This window comes from Anguilla rostrata, chromosome 6 (genome assembly GCF_018555375.3).
Source record: "Anguilla rostrata isolate EN2019 chromosome 6, ASM1855537v3, whole genome shotgun sequence".
In the NCBI taxonomy this organism is placed as follows: Eukaryota; Metazoa; Chordata; class Actinopteri; order Anguilliformes; family Anguillidae; genus Anguilla; species Anguilla rostrata.
The window spans coordinates 19394139-19418930 of NC_057938.1; the positions used below are offsets into that span (position 1 = coordinate 19394139).

General features: G+C 44.1%; 1 protein-coding gene and 1 long non-coding RNA gene across 2 annotated transcripts; one reads left to right on the forward strand and one right to left on the reverse strand.

Annotated features, from left to right (window-relative positions):
- The first annotated feature begins 1593 nt into the window (after positions 1-1593).
- Positions 1594-4764, forward strand: LOC135256761 (uncharacterized). Its single transcript, XR_010330518.1, has 3 exons — positions 1594-1716; positions 1933-2000; positions 3437-4764. It is a non-coding gene; the product is annotated as an uncharacterized LOC135256761 (long non-coding RNA).
- A 3974-nt stretch (positions 4765-8738) lies between these two features.
- On the reverse strand, positions 8739-23357 carry LOC135256762 (vigilin-like). Its single transcript, XM_064338874.1, has 28 exons — positions 23220-23357; positions 20699-20770; positions 19138-19246; positions 18816-18982; positions 18511-18726; positions 17750-17956; positions 17428-17643; positions 17075-17281; positions 16850-16957; positions 16639-16743; positions 16413-16491; positions 16127-16266; positions 15655-15759; positions 15429-15542; positions 13871-13957; positions 13651-13782; positions 13213-13431; positions 12635-12856; positions 12117-12335; positions 11444-11582; positions 11011-11159; positions 10788-10892; positions 10428-10562; positions 9845-9988; positions 9569-9748; positions 9330-9446; positions 9082-9219; positions 8739-8941 (listed from the first exon to the last, which is right to left on the reverse strand). Exons 3-28 carry the CDS (start codon positions 19211-19213, stop codon positions 8852-8854), a joined length of 3816 nt encoding a protein of 1271 aa, XP_064194944.1. The 5' UTR covers positions 19214-19246; positions 20699-20770; positions 23220-23357; the 3' UTR covers positions 8739-8851.
- Between the last annotated feature and the right edge of the window lie 1435 nt (positions 23358-24792).

Sequence of the window (24792 nt, forward strand, 5' to 3'; positions counted from 1 at the left end):
CCTTTCTTTGGTTGTCGTTTCTCAGCCATTTTTTGTCTGTAAAAATGGGTTTGAAACAAAACCATTCTTGACCACGAGTGGTAACAAGTTCATGTGATACGTAAAAGTTTGAATAACCACACTCTTCAGATGGTAAAATGAAAAAAATAACACAGAGCCAAGTTACTTGAAATAATTTAAGACACACTGTGTAGCACTGCTTTGGAATACAGCTTGTTCAATTTGTGTGAGCTAAGATATGTTTCTTCTAATTTATCCAAAGCTTGATTGCAATACATTTAATACCATTTCGCAGGTTCAAATGAATGACTAATAGACCGTGCTATGTATGTGTGAGTAACTTCTCTGTACATGGAAAACACTATTTTCTTCAGATATCAGTATAGTGATTAATAGGCTACATCCACCTGTCACATAGGAGACCAGTTTGATTCCCCGACACAGACTTGGCAAACACTACGGACAAGCCCGTTTTTTGTCAGGTTTGATCTCCAACATCCTTCCCATAATCCATGAGCCCTGGGGAGCTGTGGCATCAATGACTAAAATGATATCCACTGACATGAAATTTCTTTGTATATGGGACCACTGTTGACATTCCTGCATTAGCGGCAAATACGCTCTTTTCCAAAACAGTTCAGCGCGGTATTGAACCCATTTCCATCTCCGTCTTGAGTACACATCTTTTTCCTCAAACAGCCCTGGTGGCAGGATTGGTTTGGACTTTAACAAAAGTAAGCGATTCGGTGTGAGGGCTTCCAAATCATTAGGGTCTTCTGACACCCATCATTTAAAATATCTTCCAACTTAACTTAAAATTGTTTGCGGCCCTTCATCATCAAGGGTTTGTTGTAGTAAAACAGAGTCGAGTACCTTTCTGATTACACGAATAAGCCTCTCCCACACCGCACCATAGTGAAAACTACTCTGAGAATTGAAATCCCATTTTATTCCATTTTCCAAGTGGCTCGCAATTTCTGGTGATTAAAAGCACTCATAGATTCTCAGCTCACGTTCCGCACTGACAAAATTTGTTTTGTTGTCAGATTTCATTTTGGACACAGGACCTCTCCTGCAAATGAAGTGGCAAGCTGCATCTGTGCACAAGTCTGTGTCTAAAGTACAGGCAAACTCAAGTTGCACTGCTCGACTAGCTGAACATGTAAAGAAAATGCCGTACCTCTTAAGGAGGCTGTGACCTCTAAAGATGACTCGGCGATAACTTGTCGAGATTCTGCATCTATTTCATTAATCTTACCTGTTGCTGCCGCCATCTTAGTTTCTAGTTGCAATTCCTCCATCATTTTCTTCAAAGCATGCTGCTCCTCCTAAAAGTTCTCGCTCAGCCTCTGCACAAATATGTACTAAACTGGTACAAGAAGAACTACAGTGTGATCTCACACATGGAGAACCATTCCTACTGATGCTACAGAGACACTGAATTCCTCCAGTATCACATCAACCTGATTGCTATTCCTGGCTGGCATGATGGTGAGCTTCACATAACCATCTTTCTACCTCAACAGGGAATTCCCGATAGTAAGTCATTTTTGGCAAATACCAATCAAATCACTCAATTTCCTCCTCAGGCAATAAGAGTTGCACACTACCATGAGTCTCCTAAAAATCTTTGTGCAGAAGGCAGCCTTGTGAAATTTCACATCCTGGCTATGCTGACAATATTGCATGAGAGCTTTAATGTCATTCAACTTACTAGTAAGTGGGCCTAGCTTTGCTCTCCTTGACTGCTTTACTGTGATTTATTTACTTCTCAATATTTAGCAGTAGCCTAAGCTTAACCGTCCTTTTCCTGACTTTTTCAGGTAGGCCTACTGCTGTGCCATTTTGATTTCAGCAAGTTTTCATTAAAAGTGAACGATTTCCTTTTGAATGGTTTAAACAACTCATGTAATACTTTTTCCTCTAATTCAGCCATTTGGACTCCATTTGGCAAGTCAGGTCCACAGCAGAAGCACGTGCTCCTCCTCCATTTAGCAAAGGTAACCAGGTTCCATTCTTCCCATCTACCATTCAGCTTTAATAGTTTCTTCGTCCAGAAGACGGTTTCGGATAATAGTTCGTCTAATCTTTATGATTCTTCGGCAATTTCGGAATTTAAATCCACAGTGTTTTAAGATATCAAGTTCCTTTTATTGTGCACAATGCATCCGCCATTTCATGAAGTTAGCAAACCATGCGAGCCCGCTAACCTAACCAGCGAAGCATTCCAGACGAGCGAGTTTTTTGACTTAATGTTATGGCTTCCTTGTTCGATACCTTTCCCTTTGTTGTAATAAACCATTTAAATCTAGTCACTTTTTCTTTGGCACACTTCAACGTCGAAATACTCAGTCCAATACTGTTGCAGACTGTTTTTATTACTTACGCTCTTGTCTTCCACAGCAACAAGACATGCAGCAGTTAGCTAGTTTCCTGTTCCTTATATAGCTAGCATCCACGTCTCGATTAATACACATCTTCCGTGAGAATAAACCTACGCACACATAACGTACTCCACTTGATATGAAATGGTATGAAATAAAATGGCCAAAACCCGTACTGATCCCAGCCTAAATTAGCTCCTTACTTTAGCTTGTACTTTTTCCCAATGTCGACCCACAGCACTCCCTATCCTATTAAGTAGCAAACTAGTCCACTAGAGGGAGCTTTAACACAAAATGTGAGCTATAGATATCAGACTGCAGCGCATTCTAGCTTATAAGAGCATTAGGCTCTATCTTACATTACAAAGGAATGTCTTTGGCTACTTTCTGGGAAACCCAAGCCAGAACGTTTTTGAAATTGTTGTCGGATGAATTAATGAAAAGAATGTAATTAGCTTAGAAAACTTTTCCAATAAGGTGCAAAGACTTTTTACTTGTAGTATTTTCTGATGTGGTAGCAAAGATCGATAGATATGACTAAATTTGCGCTGCCGGAAGGACGTTTCACAAGGTAAAGTTGGTTCCCAATTCACAGCTTCCGATTTGACATTTCTGGTCCATTGAGCATTTCAGACCTTGCATTGAGGGGCTCCACGTTGCCATAGTCAGACACCACAGCAGCGTGAAGTCTTGATGTCTCGCCCTAAGCCCTCAGGTTGAATCAGGTGGTGCCTTCACCTCCAAGATTTAGATTTTGATGTGGTGCTCAAGCCTGGGTTGTATAACAAAGTGCCAGATACACTATCCTGAAAACTCATTACCAAGCAACTACGACCCAACAGATCTGCTGCCCAATTACACCATTGTAGCGGGTCTGGACCTGCACACAAAGCCCTTGGTAACCGGACAGGACTGGCTGCAGTCACATCAGCTGCAGTTGGAAGACCCTGTTACTGGGGGTCTGCTTCATGGGTTGGAGAGAGTTTTGGATGTGGTGGAAGATGAGACTGACCTTCCTGAATTCACTGTCAATAATGTCTGTTTTACTACAGAGATCCCAAAGGAAGCTGCGGTCTGCACCCACTGAAAAATTTGAGGCTGCATGGGCCAGACTCTCTCAAGGGCCAGTTGCTCAGTTACTATCAAGGCCACCCCACTGCTGGATATTTGGGGTCCACAAAGATGCTGTCCAAGGTTAAGGTCTCTCTGGCCGAGAATGAGGATGGAGGCCTATGTGGTTTCGCAACCTGTCTGTTAACTAACCAAACTGAGGCAGAGGAAACAAGCAGGCCTCATGGTGCTCATTGATGCATACATTATTGTGTTCCTGGATTATTTCACTAAGTCGATAGAGGTGTAGGTAGTGAGACAGGCTACGGCAGGTTTCCTCTGACAGTTTGCTGGAGAATGTTTATGTCCGGCATGGTGCCTTAAGATTCCTGATATCAAACAGAGGCTCTCAGTTTGTGAGTGACATTTTTAACTGTGCTGTCAGCACATTAGGGATAGAGCACCGGCTCACCACAGCCTACCATCTGCAGACAAATGCGACAGAACGGGTGAACCAGAGGGCTCTTGGAAACTGTTGATCAATGATCATGACAAATGTTCCATTCTTGAGGTCCTTTGCAGCATCAGGCTTCCACTTGCAGCAGGTTTTTAGACTAGGTGAATACATCTTCATCAAGTATGCCCAGAAGTGGTCGGCCTGACTACGTCTCCAGCATTTTAACTTATCATCTCAAACTCAGGGTGCAGAACTTGTGGCAGGGAAGAGTCAGGCCACACCATCAGCAGACTGTTAGGAGTGACTGGGTCAATGCCCACTATGTCAGAGGACACATAGCCAAGAGGCCTAGAGTTCAAGATCCCCTCTAGCCCTATGAGAGCTGTTATCAACATCCCTGTCTGGGCCCAAGGATCACATGACGCACTTCTTTTAGAGACCTAATCTCTCTCTCCCATGTGCCATAAAAGTGGGGGTGCCTGATGGGTTGAAGTGGAACCAAATTTGCTAGTTTGCAAGCTCCTTATCTCCTCCTCTGCAATATGTCCCCTGATAAGACAAAAGCCTTTTGAGGTTTTCCTCAGCAAGCAGTGAATCTTCAGAGTGCCATCAGTTAGGAGTTAGTGTCTGTACTGGTGAGGAAATCCACATGAACACCTCTAGTGGTTAACAGTACCCCACTTTTTCTCACTGCACCTACTCACTTTAATAAGGAAAGGCTCAGAGCATTCACCAGGTGAATAAAATGAAGGCTGGAACAGCTGAATTATGCAGGGGGCATATCAGCCATTTTTGGGACTTCTGGTTTTCCTAGCCATTTTTTACACTCTGTACAACTGTGTTGGTGATTAATATAAACACCATTGCTCAAAAGGTCCTGTATTTCTGGCAGACTTTTGAAAACAAAAACATTTTCTGGTCTAGGGTGATGTAAATCATTGTGAAAGTGTTGAATTAGGAGCTGGCTGAAGGGATGCTTTGGATCCAGAATGTTAAGGTGAATTGTCTCTTGATCCGGTAAAACACTATGATGCAGACGCCCACCAACACTAATGACTCCACTAGTGCCATAGGACTTGAGTTGAAAGAGTGATTAGTCTCCTCGTATAAGGCACTGGTTTCCCAGCTGCTTATGTATTGACTTAATCCTGTGAGCGTGGTCTGATTTCCCACCCCGTGAAGTTCCTTAACTGTCACTTCAACTAATTCCTTGAAACTGCAAAACTGAGATAAATCTAGTACTAGTGGGGAGTGATCTGTTGATGTGTGGCCACGGAAGCTGGATTTCCATTCCTGCTCTGAATGACATGTGGCAACTATCTCTGGTTCAGGGGGCCACATGACTGGATGTTGCCACAAAACGCACGGTCCCTGGTTCCAGCAGGTTTTCTCTGAGAGTTGCCAGTGTTCTGCCGCATGTTATATCTGCAGGGATGTCCTCAGACCTCACGTAATTCCAAGCTTGAATATCTGTCAGCTCTTAAATTTCTAATACTGGTCCCAAAAAGACTTTATACTGACAACACTGACTTGAGTCATGCTAGTACAGTGGTGGGATTAGTCTACAAGGTCACCAGCCAGATATTCAGCGGCAGTGTCACTCTAGATTTTGGTGCAAGGAACGTAACTTCCATGTGTCCCTGAGAACCTTCCATCCAAAAATAGGCCATTGACTCACAAGCAAGTTCACAGGCATTGCAATAGACGTGAATATCTTATGGTGGATGGGGTGTCCATTGCAGGGCTGCCATAATATCATTGTAAGCAGATCATTCCCATGTGCTGTAAGTATTATTCTAGGTATGTCATGCTTGCAGGAGGTCCGTTAGCAATCGTGGATCTTGGATGTGCTCTTGTAGAACAAACATTGTACAGCACGGACTGCATGTTGTGCCACAAGGCAGTCAACAGTTTCAGGGGTCAATTTAACTGTGTAGCCAGATTGCTCCAATTGAAGAATTTATGCATTGTAGGCCTCTGCACTGGATCTCTGCTGAAGTATTTCTGTGCCCCTCAGAGGTGGGGAGAACAGCACCCCATCCACTTATACTCTCACTGTCCTGGACTCAGGTAACCTGATAGTCTCTTTGCTGTGAATGGGCACTGCTCTTCAGGAAGTTGGTGTTCGAGGACACTCACTGACCCTCGTAAATTCCAGCACAGCCTCACCCTTGCAGCGGTATGACTCCCTGGTGGTCCAAACCGCTCCGGTTCTAGAGGCATAATCTAGGGCCATAAAAACCCCAAGTGTTCAGCCACAAAAGCACCTTGAATCTTAAATCTCTTACTTGGTTGAAATTCTAGAGAGACGGTAAATGATACTCTGACTCCATAGCACTTTTGTGCCTGTTGGTCAAGCATACCTACCAATGCATAGACTCTCAGAGCAAACGTCATAAAACGACATAAATGCCTGTCTGTCCCCACTATGGATAGTTGGACCATCCATGAGTTGGTGAATTCTTTGCAGTGACAACTGATGGGGCTGCCCATTGTGCCGAATTAGCTTGGTATCAGTGTAAGAATACCATGAGTTACTGTAAGAATTAGAAAGGAGGAGGGCCTCCTCAAACAAGGCTATCTATTTTGCTAGGTAACGGCTGTGAATTACAGAAGATAGCTAATGTGAGCTAGCTAGGTGAATACACTTACAAACCCAGTGAAGTGATTAAGACATGTTAAATATGGTTAATACAGAAGATGCAGACTCCGCAGGTACAGTGGCACTTCACACTGAAGTAGCATAAGTTAAACCCCCCCCCCCCCCCCACCACCCAATATTACAAAACAGACCAAATAACCACCCAATAGCATAATGATGAGAAAACCAACTTAATATAATAAAGATGGGGATTTCATACGTATTGTGATTTGGATATAGGCTAAAGTATTTTTATTCCTTAGAATTCCCCAGCTGTTTTTAAAAAAAATATCTTGACTCAATAGCTACAATTGTTATTATTCCTGGCTATGGTATTGTAACCTTATGCATTTGGTGGGGATGGGGGGTATATGGATGGATGGTTATGCCACAACTATTTCCACCAAACACCAAAATATAGCCCTTCTGGCCTCGATCTCTCAATAACCAATGTCCCGATTTCCACACTCCGTGAAGTTTCTCCGCTTTGTTTTTAGGTCTGACTTCAGTTTTCCCAGTCAAATCAATGGAATGGCAAGCTGATTTATACATTTATCAACATTCACAATGGGCATTCCATTAACCATTAATGGTTAATTGAGGAAGTTAACAGGGTGGGATTCTAGGCTCATACACGTGGGCTATGCATTATTTGAAGTTGATTTTGATTTATAAAGAGAAAATTGCATACAAGTGAGAATAGACAGTTTCATATTTTTGAATGTAAGCACTTTTCTTTTGCGCATACGTAACTGATTAGTGTAAAACCTGCAGTTTTATAAATTAGGCCCCAAATCACAACTCATACAGTGCGTACAGTTCACACAAAACATGCAAATTAGTTAAAAAAAAAATTTAAAAAAAAACTTGCACGTTTAACTATTATTTCAATATTTAAGTAATTAGTTAGAAATAGAGCAGGCTCACCATTCACCACTGGGCCTGAGATTGGAGGACAACACTGGGGGTTTATTGTGCCCACGTTGAATTCAGTCAAGTTGTGCAGAAGTGTGGATTTGAAAAAATGAATCAGTCTAGTCAAATTATGAAATTCAGGATTATACTTTGGCTATGTTAATTTTCCCCATAAAGAAGCAAGACTCCACAGCCAATTTTCCATTTTTATTTTTTGGACATTAAATTCCAGTTTTATCCATAATCTTTACTTTTTTCTTTTTTTTTTTTGCTTGAGTAATTGCATATACATTTTTTTCTTAAGGCTAACACAAAGTTTGTTGCCATGGAAACAATGGTCTGCCCAGAAACTGGAAGACAAAACAAACCAAAAAGATAGGACACTGACTGGGTACAAAAACAAGGAAAGAAATTATCACAACGGCTAATTTGTACACGGGTGACTGGAAACAAATGAGCCGACCAGCAAATTGTATTTCATCTTTTTTCAAAGGCTGTTTTTTTTTTTTTTTTTTTGCACCTCTCCACAGAAGTTGAAAAATATACAGACATTTTTTGAACCTCTTCTCAAAGGTTGAAATTTTTTTGGTACAGTATTTGTGCAGTTAATGTTGTGGGTGATGCATTAGGATTTCTGGAGATTAAGATCAGCTTACAGCTCCAAAATAAATCAAAGGACTTGGCAGTGAGTATGCATGTTTCTGTAGTGTTTCTGCACCATGTTCCAGACCATTCCACTCATATCATCATTAAAAAATGGTTTCAAGCCTTATGGTAAAACAAGGCCAGAGAGAAAGTCAGTGTCAATCAATCTCAGTCTTTACAGGCAGACGGTTCTGAAGTGAACTGGCAAGCTTTTACAAGGGACATTTCTCAATTCATAACATATAAATATTGGTTTCCAAGGCAACTCTGGGACCACTCATCCAACCATGACAGCCTTGTTTGGTCACCTTGGAAACAGCTTTCGATTAAGTTTTACCATTGAAGAACAAGATAGCAAATTTTCATTCATGGCAACAGATGGAAACAAGGTGACCATACTGGCAATACTGCGTCATCACTTCTACCCTAAAATGGACTTTTCATAAAAGCTATGTGCAAACTTCTCCCCCCACCCCCAATATAACATGATGGGCATTAGACACTAGATGTTACATTTAGTCCTCCGAATACATCCTTAAACCTTTTTTTTTTTTTAATTCATTTTTTTTAAGGCCACTTCATTAGACCCAATTTGAGCATCTTGGGGGTGGGAGAGGATTGCTGGGACTTTTTTTTGGGGGGGGGGGGGGGGATTTGAGTAGGAATGGTAGTGAGTCACAACAGTCAATCCAAGCAGATGAGGGCAAAAGCAGGATAAGAAAGTTTGGCGGGCTGGATGTCAAATCTTCATTTTCCATGTTAGAACCGTTTGGGGCCCCATGGAGAGGCCTTGGGGGCCACAGGCGCTCCAAAGCTGGGGAATTCCTCAGAGCTGCTCATATCGGGAGCCTGAGAAGGTGAAACAAAAACACACACACATTTTTGTTTTTGCCAAAAGGTGTGTTCCTTAACTGCATTCAAACACATTTCAAACAAAATCCTTTTATCCAAGTCACCAATATTAAAATACTAATATCCTAGTCCCTCACCTTCTCACTCGCAGCCCAGGGAGCATCCCTCACCACAAAGCCCTTTGATGTGCCTTTGTGGTCCTCCGCAAAGGGGGCAGCACCTCCACGCGGCTTCATGAAGGCCTGCTTGGACTCGTTCTCCACCACATCTCCCATCTGTAGTTGTACGAAATCCATTAGCATACGAACACAGCTGATGCAAAATGTACTGTGTAAATGCAGCCCAACTAAAAGGCAAAACTGCTTCAAAAAAATATAATGCTTACATATTCCTCCTCGAGGTTCAGGAGGTGATCGATGGCTTCATCCACCAGCTCAGGGCGCCCTGTGACGGTCACCATGTTTGGGTCTGCAGCCCCACTCTGAGGGAACTTCAAGTCAACCTGGAGAAGAAGGGGGAAAAAAATGAACAAATAGTACATCTATTGTGGAGGAAAAGATGCATTCAAAATTACATTTAGTTCATTCAAGGAAGCAATTTTGTTTTCCCTCCTGCCCTGCTCACCTTGAACTCATCCATGATCTTTCGGATGCCCTTGCCACGTGCCCCAATGATGCGGGCATGAACTCTGCTGTCCAGGGTGATGTCCTCAGAAACCATCTCCTCCAGCTCATCAACGAGGGCCTGGATGGCATCCCGGGCAGAAACTGCGTTTTGTTCATACCCATTTATGGTGATCTGATCCTGAAGAGAAAGCAACATTGACAGTGACCGCCTAACCATTGCAGGATCATAGACAGTGTTAAAATTGAGCATGGGTGGCAGACTCCCCCCGGGTACCTGGTTCTCGTGATTCTTGTCGGGGAACTGAATGTTGACGTCATGCTCGTTGCGAATCTGGGTGATGATTGCGCCCTTGCGCCCAATGATCTTTGGGTGATATTTGGGGTCCACAGTGATGGTCAGTTTGAAGCTCCTGAGGGCCTAAGGAGAAACATCATTGAGGTCATTACCAGGATTGTTCAGTGGACAATCAGACACCGTTTTGGCTTTAGGTAAGTAATGTCACTTGTTACATTCCATGGTGACAATAAAGTAGAACCTTCATGCAATGGTTTTGTACAGTACACTAAATTGGATGTATTAGAAATACACTTTCATATTAATCACCATGTTGGAATCCTCTCCCTTCAATTCTATAGCATATCACAAGGTTACATCCATGGCATTATTACCCATAACCCATACACAAAAAATACACACACAAGGTCTAAACTGGTTTTATGTATACAAATATGCTAGCTGTGTGCTGAGCTTTACAACGACTGATGAACAGTACCAGTACATTACAGCAGTCTGCCCTGATCACATTACATCTAGATAACCACTGGCCTGGTTCTGCCCCAGGCAGACGGGCACGTACCCGGTCTTCTTGCTCCAGCTGAAGCTCTCGGACGCGCTCCAGGAGGCCCTCTTTGGCGCGCTCCAGATTGTTGGCCAGGCCAGTGATGGAGATGACGTCTGACTGGAGGTCAGGAGCAGGCACTTGAATGTTGACCTGAGGCACAGAGATTCCACTCATCGTCAAGGTACAGTATGGAATGCCTGCAGGAGTACAGCAGGGCCCCCCAAGGATGTGGTTCAGGGAGGGGGGGAGGCATTTTAAGCAACCCTGCCCAGGGAAATATGCAAGGAACCCTGTCCGATCATCACTCAGTTGAGTTAAGACAGCAAACCCTTTATTTTGCCCAGATAAACCCAAGTGAAAAGCTTGATAACCTACCTCATATTCATCCATCATTTTGCGAATTCCACTTCCTTTCTGGCCAATGATGTAACGGTGAAGTTCATAGGACACTTCCACTTCAATGGTCACAGGAACCAATGCCTAAAAAGGTAGAGGTAGGGGGGGTGTTGGTAATCCAGTGGTTAAATACATGCAGTTAAAATGAACACAGCCAGAAAGATCACATGATGATGATAGAAGGCACAGTGCTCAGGCCCACCTTAAGGGCCTCCACTGCTGCCTCGCACCGCTCCTTGCGCCCCGAGAGCACAATGGTGTCACACTTCTTCGGTACATCAGGGTCAGCAGGCTCCTTCACCTCTCCGTTTGTCACTCCATTCTCCTGGACGACCGGCTCAGTTGGAGAACCTGCCACCATTAGTCAGCCCATTTTAAGTGCATTTTACGGAAATCAGTCACATTCTGCTTAACGTTACGAATACATCAAAAGGCTACGAATACACCAAAAAGCGGCTGCAATCATTTCCTGGTTATCACCAGCAGACTAGTCTGCCATTTGATACAAGAACATATGATATCTGTATGTATGTGTATTTGAAAAATAAAATGTACATGCAAGGACAACAGTTCTTTTAATAAAATGATCTGATGAATCAAACGCATTTGTTTAGTCCACAAAACAGCCGCCTTACCCTGAGTATCCTCTCGGTCAGGGAACTTAATCTGCACATTGTGATCTCTGGTGATCTGCTGGATCCTGGATCCCTTAGGACCCATGATGGAGCGGTGAAATTTCTGGGGGATCACGCACTCCATCGTCACCTGGGCATCCTGCAAAACCAAAGCCAGGCTGTAAATACTGTAAAATATTGAGGAAGCCACATGCCGGCAAAGTGCACAGGTGTTTTTTTTTTTTTTTTTTTTTTTAAAACAGTTAATGCAGGTTTGAAGAGCAGAGTTATTCTGCAGAAAGCATTAGATCCACAGAAAAACTTAAATGGACATATGAAGGGATTGAAAGTCAGCAGTTCCCATTTTAAACCATATGTTCCTCCCTCCAACCATTCAGTCTCACAATGAAGACCTTAACGGGCAGAGGCAGCGCAAGTAATTTTTTTGTACTACATTATGAGACAGGAGGCATCCAACCATAAGCAGAGTTAAAATAGCCCCTCCAGGATTGCATTTCCAATTAAAATGCTCCCTCCCCCCAACCCCAAGAACCTTCAAATCACTGTCAGGATCCAATTAGAAAGGTATATAAATATGAAAAATAATGACTCTCTGCTAGATTAACCTAATGCCTGTTAAGATTAAGTATCATTCATTATCACACATTAGCTTTGGATAATCACAGGGACTCACCAGGTCCTCAATAATATCCTGCATGCGCTTCTTGGCGGCCTCCACGCACTCCTTGGCGCCCTTAAGGGTGACCTTGTCACTCTGTGAGGCGGAGCGAGGGAAGCTGACCATCACGCCGCCATACTCTTCACCGATGTCCCTCAGCACCTGGCCGCGGCGTGCTACGAAGTAGCGGTGGTGCTTTGGATCTACTGTGATGAAGTCCTCCACCACATTATCCTGCAGGAACCATGATGGGTTAGGGACAGGTCATGAGGCACAACAGTTCTACGCAGTTAGAGGCATCTTCCCCTTTTTTCCCTCCTCACGGTTCTCCTGGAGAACATACATTTTGAAGCACAGCATGATAACCACTGTGTAAACGGCATTATACAAAATCAGTGATGGGAGAGTGGTTTGTATGCAGGTTGAGTTGGCCATCCTACGGACCACACTATGCAGTCTCCCCAGAACTAATGATGTAAAACGTGTAGAAGTAGGATTGGCACAGGAGATTTAGTTGGGGACAGGCGCATTACCAGACTCTTGATGAGCCCCTCCAGCTCTTTCGCGGCATCTCGCACAGCCTCCTCCGTGCCCACCACGGTGATCAGCTCCTGGTCCTTGTCCTCCGCCGTGGGGAAGATGATGCGAGCCCCAGTGCTATCCCGCACCTTCCGGATGTTTCCACCACCCTTTCCGATGAGGAACTTGTGGTATTCGGGTTTGGCACGCAGCTCCGCAGTGTGGCTCTTGGTTTGCTGAGAGGGTTGGGGAAGGGAACGCGTGAGAGAAAAACAAAACTAAACACCTTGCTATTCATAGCATTCCATACACTTTGGGGGTGGGGGGGAGGAATCACATTGAAGTACTATTCCACAAGGAGTGGAATGGGGGGAGGGTCTTCTAATAATCACCTCAAATGATAGCGGCAAGTGCTCAGGCACAAAATGGCTGCTGTTAATCACCCAGATAGTCTCTACACAATGCTGGTGGTTGAGGTGTCCCCCACAATTTTTCACTGAAAAGTGCTTTCATATGACGTGAAAGGCGGCATTTCAGCAATTAAACCCATTATAGCGGTTGTTATGCCCCATTATGCCCCGTGCCTGCTCACCTTCTCCTCAGCCAAGGAAAGCAGCTGATTGCGGGCCTTCTCCACGTCCTCCGCGGGCCCACGGATGGTCACAGTGTCGATGCCGGAGCCCTCGGAGGGGAAGTGGATGTGCACGCCACCGCACTCCTCCATGATGGAGCGCACAAACCGTCCCTTAGAACCAATCAGGGAGTTGTGCAACTTGGAGGGAATGGACACCTCCATCTCTGTGATGTTAGCCTGAAAACAAGGAGAAGGAGGGGTTTTAGGCTCCAACCAAAGCCAGAGGCTTTTAAACATATTTATTTAAAGTGCAGCATCATCCACACACTGCAATGTTTGGTAGGTCTTCCAAAATCTTTCCAGAATCTAAGCAATTACACAGCTTTATTGAAATGCTACTGGTGGCTTTATTCAAATGCCATTACACCCCCCACCCCCCCACCCCAATCATCTCACCAGCTCTTTCTGGATGGCTAAAATGCGATTCTTTGCAGCCTCACAGTTGGCCTTCTTTCCAGTAATAACAATCATCTCAGAATTGCTGTTCTCAGCGGGCAAGTCGATCTTAGTGTTGGTCTCCTCACGAATCTAAGGGATCAGTACAGAATGTCAGCAGAGTCACCTCAACAGATGGTGAAAAACTTGAGGTCAAGCTGAAATTATTTTCCTCCTGTACCTTTTTTATATTTGCTCCTCCTTTACCAATAATATTCCTGTGGAACTGCTTGAAGATGGGGACAGACACTGAAAAACTGTTCTCCACCTAGATTGGAAAGAAAACAAGTACCCTGTGTTCATTGATTACTTGGACACCTCACAAAGCTCAAATATAGACCTTTTCAGCTCTTTCCAAATTCATATAATAGGGTTGAGGAAGGATTATGATTCACAGTCCCTTTTTTGTAGTAGTAAGAGGGTTATAGGCCCGTTTATAGTCGCTGTGGCTGACAAAGTGCAATGTCGCTGGTCGCAGTGACATTTGGTTTATATTCCAGGCAACTGTTACTCAGTGGTCATGGAAACGGTCGCTGAGGATGTTCAACATACGTTGAACATTGACTCTGTTGTTATGGTAATGTTTTTCTGGGACAGCGGAGCCTGTGGCCCAAGATGCCAACTTGTAAGGCGCTAGTTAGCACGTTAGGCAACTGTTACAATGGACACTGACAGACTAAGTGTGACCATAGGGTAGCCTACCCATAAGCCCATAGCTGCACCATCTACAAGGATTCTCTCAAGAAACACAATGCCTGGTCGTAGATTGCCATCGATTTAAACACTTCTTAAAAGTACAAGTAGCCTACTTACTTACAAAGTAACATTAGCTTGAATGAACGCCTTGTTTAACAAGTTCGGAGACTAACTGGTTAGATAACCTAGAAAATGTGTGAATAGCATTATAAATTGGCACAATTTACAATTATTAATAATACTGTAATTTCACCGACTGATGCTGAGAGACTGTGATGAGAATGAGATACAATCCAACACAGGAAGAAGCTGGCTTCCAATGTTAACACTGATATGTACTTGTGTATTGTGAAGTTACAATGACACTTTTGTGGCGAGCTAGCAAACTACATAGTGATTACTCAGGCTACACCTGCGAATGCATTAAAGTTGTTTGCTTTAATAGTAATTTACTTTCCTATATTATTAGTAACCTATTAAATTGTAGCTGACATTACCATAGGGTTAAGGTCAACCTTTCACTAGGCAATATTGGTGATCTGTTGGCCTATGTGACTTATGCAGCGAATGACAGCATCAGATCAAATAAGCTTGGTGGGATTCTGGTGTAGTAAGTGAAATAGTTTACTCCACATCCTTGAACATCATTTCTCTAACTAGAGAAATGCACTTCTCCAATGACTGCTGCCTTTTATCTCTGATATATTCCCTCCATGTTTGCCTCCTCCTTTTCAAGAGTAGGCTAAAGCAGCAGACATAATGACGTGTATTAAAGCTGCTTCTTCCTCCATTGTCCTCCAAGTGCCATTTGCCACTGGAGTGCATTTATACCTTTCGCTAATGAAGAACAGCACAGTTACGTGGGGCGACAATAGAACGTTCATGAACATTCTGCGATTTCGGTCGAGCAGCACTGGACTAAAAACGGACCTTATGGCTAAAAGGGCTCTAATTGCCCAGGCAAATCACAAACTGGTTTTTATGCACATTCATCTGCTTAAGTAGACCATGCAAAAGAGGACAGGAAGCCAATTTTTTTTTACCATTTCAGCAACCATCTTCTGCATGAATTTGGAACATTTTTCCACTTCATTCCGGGGTCCGCGAAACTGAACGATGTCGCTCTTTTGGGCCGGGTCAGGGAAGTTAATGATGACCTTTGGGAAGGATAAATGAAATTAACTGCCATGGATTACACAGGACTAATTTTTATAGGTACAGATAAACACACATGAATTGCAAGCTGATTTTACGTCAAATTTCACTCACCTCTGGGAACTTATCCCGGACTTCTTTAATGTTCTCTCCCTTCTGTCCAATGATGGCTCTGTGAAAACGCTGTTCAATAATCATATCCTTTGTACGCTCGTTCTCCTGCAAAAACAAAGAGAACAGACATTGAGGGACAGACCATGCAGAAATGTAGCTGTAACTAAACCAGAAGACTGTAGGCAAGGGACTGCGGTTGCACCGTTGACAGAAGGCATTTGGCCTAAATTACTGCAGCAAATATCCTGACAATACGATATATGAATCTTGAAACACATAAGCATAGAACTTAAACAATGTGTCCTTAAGGGTGTAAAATTAAGAGTGCCCATATTTAGATCCCCAAAGAGCTTTGCCAAGGCAAAAACAAATCGAGTAATCTTTTAATTGTATATATGAGTATAACGAATAGGTTTATCAATATACAGTTGCCTGTTCCGAACTTATGCAGACAAACACGGGCAGAGCTCACCATGCGCGATGCCAGCTCCAGCAGCTCCTTCTTGGCTTCCTGCACACCCTGGGGATCCCCCTCGATACGGATAAGGTTGCTCTTCTCATTGTCGGGGGGGATGCGGACCGACACCTTGTGCTGCTCCTTGATGCGGTTAACTGACACACAGGAATGAATCGCGTCATTCATACGTACAATCACTGTGCCTCAAGCGCTTCTTCCAATGAACTCATAGAAAAGGTATGTAGGGCATGTCCGCCGGCCCCAGATCAGCTTCCGGAAAAACACATCCTCAGATACTTACTGTTGGCACCGCCTTTTCCGATCAGGTGTCGGTGAAACTTGGGGTCCACACTGATCTCGGCGAAGTCCATACGGCTTACCTGTCAGGAAAAGACAAAAGGATGCCTCAGAACTTGCAAATTACGGCAATAAAATCCAGGTCTTGAACTTAATTCAGCGTATATTCACAGAGTAGGTGAACCAGTCAATAAAGGCATGCTCGTGCTGAGAGTCATTTCTATACTCACCAGGTCCATCACGATGGCTTCAAATTGGCTCTGCACCAGCTGCATGTCCTTGGTGGGTCCCTCCAGAGTGATCTTATCTTCTCCCTCAGTAAACTCAATGTGCACCTTTAATGGGAAAGGAAGACGAAAGTCAAGTTCCAGAAAATGGCCGCACAGTTCCTCGGTAATAGGCAGAAAAGGTGGTGTGGAAAAGGAAGTCGAAGGTAAGGACCTTGGGCATTTGCTGAGTGACTTTGGCCAGGTTCTGCCCCTTCTTTCCGATGATGAACCGATGAAGCCAGGAAGGGGCTGAGACAGAGGACACAGTGTAGCTGTTAGCCTGAAGAAAAAGAAAGAACAAGAAGAACCAAAATTAAAATGACCACACAGAACTCGCACAAAGCCTGCAGTCTAATCGCGAGTAGCTTTAACTTAGGCTGGTCAAGTGATCCCATACCTTAGCGTACACTTCAGTGAGTGCCTGGCCCAGCCGGGTTGGTTCTCCACGGAGGATGATGGTTTCAGAGCTGCTATCGGAGGGTGGGATCTCGACCGAGACTCCAGTCTTCTCCAAAATCTCCTGCAGCGTGTTTCCCTTGGGACCGATGACATACTTATGCTGAGACTTCTTCACTTCAACCGCGATGGTCGTGGAGCTCTTCTTCTGCACAGGGGAACAGCGAGAGGACAAGTCAGCTGACCTGCTTCACCGTGATGGTGTCCCAGTATTTGCTCTTCAGTTACAGCAAGAGGTTTAGAAGACACAATCTGTTCGACAATGAACTCACAGATCATGTGTGGCAAACTCACCTTCTCTTCATAAATCTTCCTGATCATGACCACTGCCTGGGCCACCTGCTCCTTCTCTCCGGTGATGACAATCTCGGTCTTGTTGACACTGGGAGGGGGTACATTGATGCGGGTACCTGTCTCCTGCATCATCTCACCCACCACCTTGTTGTAGGCCCCAGTAATGAAAGGGTGGTACACCTTGTCGATGCTCACCCTCTCCACTGCCCGCTTGTCCTGGAAGAGAAGATGGAAGTGTTTGCTCAGTCGCTTGGTCCAAAGCCCAGATCCCAAAATCCGACTGTGCCCCTGTCAAAGAAATGGCAGGAAGTGGCTGTGCTACCTGCTCGGCGGAAATGAGAAGGATCTCATGCCTAGCCTTCTCCAGGCCTTCTTTCGTGCCAGAGATCTTGATGAGGTTGCTGGGGTCGTCGGGTCGTGGGATTTGGATCTTGGTAGCTGTCCTCAGCTCTAGTTCCTGCAGCTTCTCCCCATTCTTGCCGATGACAAAGCGGTGATGTTCTTTAGGGATGGCTACGGTGGCAGTGGCCTATGTGCAGGGGAGAAAATTGTATAAACATACACAAACGTCCTTAAGTTTCTCCCCATCTCAAATGTTCAGAGTTTTCCATTTTTGCAGCCAGCAGAGTTCAGGGTTAAAACTGTCTTTGGTCTGTCAAACTGACAAGACTGAACACGACTAATTAAGAATTCCCCCAGGTACATTTCCACATTCAAATCAACAGGGTGAAAATTTCCCATAATGTAAATGTACATCATGGAAAATTCTCATTTGGTACATTTTATCTAAATGCATAAGAAACAAAGTTAGTGGCATTTCACAGACCGAGCAAATTGATCATGCATCTAGAGTACACCTTTTGGAGTAGTCTATACAAATTAAAAGGTATATATTCATATTTATGCAAAAACTGCTATGGCCACAGGGATCTACACACTTTATGTTAATAGTACCTTCAAACACTTCAAAGACTTCCAAACTGAAACATGATGACATTAGTGAGATAAAGGATATCAAGCCTACTATACGCAGCACAACTTTAGTGCTGGAATCAGAAAAGGCTACAGGAGAAGCTGGCTTACCTGAGTCTGCAGCCGAGAGACTATCTCCTTACGGGCCTTCATGACTTCATCCATCTTCCCAGAGACCATGATAGAGAGCCCCTGATCCTTGGCCATAGAGAGCTCCAGGTGTGCCCCAGTCTTCTGCATGATGTCTACGCAGATCTTGCCCTGGTCACCTTCCCCGAATTGGTTGATGTCCTTGTACTTGCGCTCCTCCAGTGGCACATGGAAAACCTAGAGACCAAGGAACAGTTAGCCTCAAGCCAGTATGCATGGATGAGAACGGATGAAAAAGACAATACGAGCCCGTTGTTCCAGCTTGCCTGCGTGACAATGGATGCCTTTAGCGGGCGTAGCTTAGATGCCCAGGCGTTGTCAGATTCCTGTATCCCCTCGGGTGACGCTGCCTTTTCAGGCAGAGGAGGGAAGGCATCCTTATAGGTCGGCGGTGCGTCTTCCTCAGGTGACACTCTAGGCTCGGCACTGGCAGCTAATGGGGGTGCGGGTGGGTAAAGGAAAAGCGGATGTAGGACATTTCAATGTGTTCAAAGTACAATATAGGTTCTGAACAAGAAATGGAAAAGGGTACGTTCTATACCTACGTTTAGCAATACCATAGTTGACAGCGGAGATGGGTGTACTTACTGCCGACCTGTTCGGGCAAGAGACCGCTGCGGTGCTCATTGAAGATTTCCTGCGTAAGTACGGCGACAGAGCTCATGGCCGAAATCCCACACGGAGTCCGAGTGTGACACTGGAAGAAACAGAAAGCGTGCTTTAGCGCAGACTAAAGGCCATGCGCATTTCCCCGCACCCACCCCCCCACTCAAACCAGAAAAACGAACCACTAAGCAAATACCCTAATGCTGAAAAGTAGATTTAACCGTGTCCTTGTACTCTGCTCCGTTTTTCACAACGAGAAGCAGATAAGATAAGTGGCAAGGTGTGCTGCGTCTTTCAAGGAACGGGACTTATGCTGAAAAACCTATCCTACCAGTGTACTCTAACTCCCATGCAAAAAGCATGTTTTAATATACACAAAACAAGAGCAATTCAGAGAGAATGCAGGTAACAGCCAAAGAGCATGGGGGTGGGTGATCATGTGGCTGGTATGTGCGTTTTGCGCTAAGGGCTAATTCTAAAGATAACTCGCAGGCTGAATGAGCTGGCGGAGTAAGAGGATTTTCCTGCTAACCCCAATTCCCTGTGCAGCTGCTGTCCCGGGACTACCGACACAAAGAGGGGGACCTTCTGAAAATGTAGTTTTCCTGTAGAGCAGGAGCCTCTCCCAAGGAATTCCACATGTGAAGAAAAAACGCTAAATTCACCCGGCCCCTCGCGGTCCTCCAACTAGTTGGCCATCTGCCCGCTGTTTACAATACAAACCAAATGACCACATTCCTCCTAATCTAATAGTAAGTCTGTCTCTCCACAACATCGAAGGATTCTGAAACTATGAAATAAACGGCTGTCAACCATCCACAATACTCCCATTTTTAAACAATCGCTGTACCTCTAACCGCATGCAAAATGTGGAGGCCTGAATTTGAATGGCAGCTCCTTCAAGCCAGTCTGTTAAAGCAGCTCTTGAAGTGTACTGTGCTTAGCTGCAGTACTCGACTGCCTCGCTTGTTGAAATGTACATTTTAAAGCGTCCGCTCTGTGTGATGAAGCGGCCCACTGGGGTGGCCAGACGACTGCCTCTCGCTCTCGAGGGGCGATGCGTAAGCTCCCAGACATTCCGCCACGTCGGCCTCTGGCGTGGGCCGCATCGGTGGAGCAGGAGTAGAGGACTGGGGCCCGCTTTTCAAGGGACGGGCAGGGGAAACGCCCACCCCTCTCTGGGCCTCTTCCTCCTAAGGTCCCCGCACTTATACGGCTCCCAACGCCACGCACATGCTTCCACAGCCCCTTTAAGCCCCATCAAAACTACCAACAAAAAGGCTTTTGATACAATCTTGACATGGAGGAGCCTTAGTGCGAGGGCGGGAGGTAAGGGGAGGGGGGAGTAAGTTTCTTTCCCCCCGGATATCAATGAGCACGTTTTCTTTCAAACCTTCATTACGCTGTTGCATAACGTACAGGCGGCAGACACAAATGGTTCATCATTCTTTTAGTTGGTAAAAGCAGGTGAGCTTAGCGGAAATAAAGAAAAAAAAAAAAAAAGAAGCACGGGCAGAGAGCTGACCGAGGGGTCTGGTCTTACCAGTTAAAGGGTCGGTTGCCAGATAATCCGTCCTGTAAAGCTGCCCGTCTGCGTCAGCCTGCCAGCTTTTGCCTTAAAAGTAAAAACAAGGACCAGTTAGTACCACAATACTCACCCTTTGTCACACGCAATAGCTAAACCTGTTCAGTTAAGTCATATGAAAACGCACTGTGCTGAGGAAATAAGACCGCACTATGAAACCTAAGACTGGAAGACCAACCCTCCCGTAATTTACCCACCACTGTAATACAAGGTGTGTGAAAAACAAAAATGGACACACTGACAAACAATACACAGTGCTGTGAAAGTGACATGTAGTTTGATGTTCTGCAAATGAGAAGCACAACAAACAAGGCATTTGCCAACCCATAAGTTGGAGTCTGTGATCAACTTCCTGTAATTGGTACCGAGTGATGCAAGTTATGCCATTATGAAAGGTCAATCATGTGCGTGTGTGCGTTTGTGTGTGTCCCGGGGGGGGGGGGACACACACAAACGCACATTGACCTTTATGTCAAAGCACTTTTTTTTTGGAAATCTCTTGTGTCAAGACAGCAAAAAGCTGTTTGCTCAAGTGCACATCCTCCATGACAAATTAAAATTAAAAAGCAATTGTAAGGGGGAAACCATTCCAACCAAGCAATTGAGGTTTGCAAAAAGTGATTGCACTCGTATTTTCCACCCACTTACAAAAGCCTTGATGTACTGCCCAGACTCCAATCCATTTAACTGCCAGGTGCTGTGACGAGTAGTTTTACTCAGTGAGCTTTTGACTGGTTCACATGAACGTGTGGTTCACCGAATGGACCACACTGAGAATTCACTATTTCCGCAAAGCCAGAGAGCAGATTGTACAGGCATCGTCAACCAATTTGACCACTAGAGCAAGAGGCTGTCCCTAGTCACAAACAGATGCCACTTATGCAGCCACTCAACTTTAGTAAAGACATTTTGTACAGGTTGTGCAAGGCAACAACGCCACACAGAAGCTGAACCACTAATCCCCATGCATTGGATAAGCCACTGCTCCTTGATATTTGATCACATCACAAGTCCCAAAAACATGCAGCATGCTTTTGAATGACAAGACTGCTAGACCTGAATATCAAATCATTCACATCTGAAAGGACCTCGCTACACCCTGGGCTGGATAGAATTAAAAACTGTATGTGTGTATTGACAACTGCCCATAACCAAACTTTGACAGCTTGAGTTTATCAACAAAGCAGCTATCAATTTATGTATTGTCATTAGCCACCAGCGCATTAATCTAATCAAGGAAACATGTAATGTTTACAAGCTGTATTTAACTGCATTTATGACTGGCCAGATGGTCGTAAATAAAGGAGGAAACATCTCTTCTATTACAGTATAACCGTTAACTAATGAGCTGGCTATTTATAGTGCAATGTCCTTGATAAGATAGCTATTTTCACACAGGGATAGAATAAGTTAAATTGACACTAGGCAGTAGGCACTCTTATGGCATAGACACTCAGTCCTTTGTTTTCCTCCACATAATGACTGCTTACATAACCTGCATTCTGAGACAAGTTTACTTTCAAAGTACAACCACACCATCTTCCTTTTAATACAAAGCATGATTTGCTTTGGGTTATGGCCAAAAAGGGAATACAGCACATACGGAATTGGTTCCATTGAGGGGTTAGTTTCAATGTACGAGGTGTCCAAGCTCCTTTAGCGAGGTCAGGCTGGATAATTGTGCTGTCTGAAAATGTACGTCACATACCGCCTGGGATGTTGACGTACATATAAACGGACTATGGCGTCATCTAGTTTCAAGACGTCGAAATGACCAGTTTACTTAACGCCACCTCATCAAGGCTTGAACGAGATCCTCAAGGAATAAAACCAGTGACTAGCCGGCCATCAACCCATCAAAACGAATCTTCTCCGGTCGCGAAAATACACAGATGTTAATTAAATTATACGGTAACAACGCTGTCTAAAAAAACAGCTTTGCCCGTCTGCTTTGTCTGTCTAAAAATAATGGTGTTGTGTCATTTAACGACAAGGATCGCTCATTATAAGACGGAACAGTGGGCAAAAACTTTACAAAACTTTAATAAAGTTTGACTTGCGCGTGCGCTGTTGTGACACGTAGCTACAGGTCTGATCATCTTAGACGAAACTCCATTTCGATACTTGAACATACCAAATGCGTAAAAATATAGCCCGATCAGTAATGGAGATTGTTTTAAAAAATATGGATGTGTTGTATCATTCGAACGCATGACATAGGCTACTTATTGCGTTGTGTGTTGGCGGATGTAAACCCGCATCCCCTACTCTAGTACGAAGTCCACGTAGGCAGTAGGACTGAAGTCTAAACAGAGCGGAGAGATTGCTATGGTGCCGAGCCTGTACAGCTTTTTCTCGCGGCGAAAATCACTCCGTAAGTGCTACCCTAATGAACAGCACTTTTCCCTATGAGTCGGAAGCGGCATTGCTTGACACATCGCAGTGTAGTAGAAGACGTTTGGCTGCAATTTCTACTTACTTGTGTTGGTGTTCCTGTCTGCCCAGTGTGGTGCAGAAGCTGCTAATGAAACTCCAGTAGTGAGCAAACGTCTGGCGAGCCTGTCATATTTATACCAGTACCAGGCTTCCAATCGCATGCAGCCACGTCAGAACCATGGGTAGCATCAAAAATTTTCTTCGGGAAAAGGTGGGACGCTGTACGGTCGCGAGAAAAACGTTTAGGTACGGTATACGTATGGGCCTGTCTACTTTTAGGATTGGCAGAATTTTACAGGGAAGGCTTGAATATTTATTTATCTAGTAGATGGTTTCATGGAGGTGCAGTGGGACAAATCGGCGGACGTGGCTTACCATTTAAATACCGCCATACCAATGTATCGTATCTTAAAGGTAATTTTACTCCAGTAGCCTACTTACTTATGGTTTCCTTGGTTATCCCAATAATTAATATCTATTAAACCTTGCACGTTTCTTATGTAATAGACGCACCAGTCTGAGTTGAGTTTGTTGACACTATTGCCAGCGTCAACTGTCGGGATAGGCGCTTCAATGTATCAAAAGGGAGGCAACATTGTTTCACAAAATGTACAATGTGACTACACTATCTCCTTACTTGGCAACATCTGGGTAAAATTAAAGTAGGCTAGTCCTATTGTAAAGTCAAATCAAAATTGTACTAGTTAGTACAATACTGTACTAACACTGACAGTGTTCTGCAGTTGAAGAATGTATTTTTTGCATGTGCAGCAGTCTGCAAGGAGTTAATTACCGTAATGCTTTTTTATTTAAATACCGATTACAATGCGGAAGTTATTTTTAAATGCCACGTAATATACTTAGCCCAACTTTTTTAGAACTGGATGTCAAATAATGCAATGTACCAACGTGTTAACAGATTACCTTTATGTAAAATACCCCGTCATCGTGTGGTGCAGTGACTTAATGGCCGCTCCAGGTAACTGCAGTTGCGTTGAAAATGCCTATACATTTAGCCACATAAGGTATCGGGCCAATTTTACACCGAACGGCAAATATTAAATACTTAATACAGTGTTTTTAAACGAGAATTTGCTGTGATCCCACAAATGAATCACAATCCAACTTGATTACCCAACATTTGCGAATTCAAACTGGGTAATAATTTTGGAATTAATTTTACTTTTTCATAATAAGAAATAACAAGACCAGGTTAAAACCTAGCGGCCGACGTCACAGACATGCGCGATGTAACTTTATCACTCAGTCAGTCAGTCAGTCAGTCACAGATATTCGCGTTTGTAGGGCTGGCCCCGCTGTTGCGGTCCACCCAAAAATGTATATTTCAGCGTGAATGGGCCAGTTACCGTTAGCCATATAAAACTGTTTGGGGGTTATTTCTGTGGAAAATCGCTCTTCAATCTTGACCTCTTTCTGAAATTTGACACCCATAATATAACCTTGGGATACTTTTGAGGAAAGAAACACGCCATCATTAAGAAAATTACTCACTTGTCTCAATTTTCACTCCACTTTTGGCCTACCCACCTCTACAGTTTGACAACTGTAAATGGTAAAAACGATATCTTGGTCTCAATGTAATCACAAGAATTTCT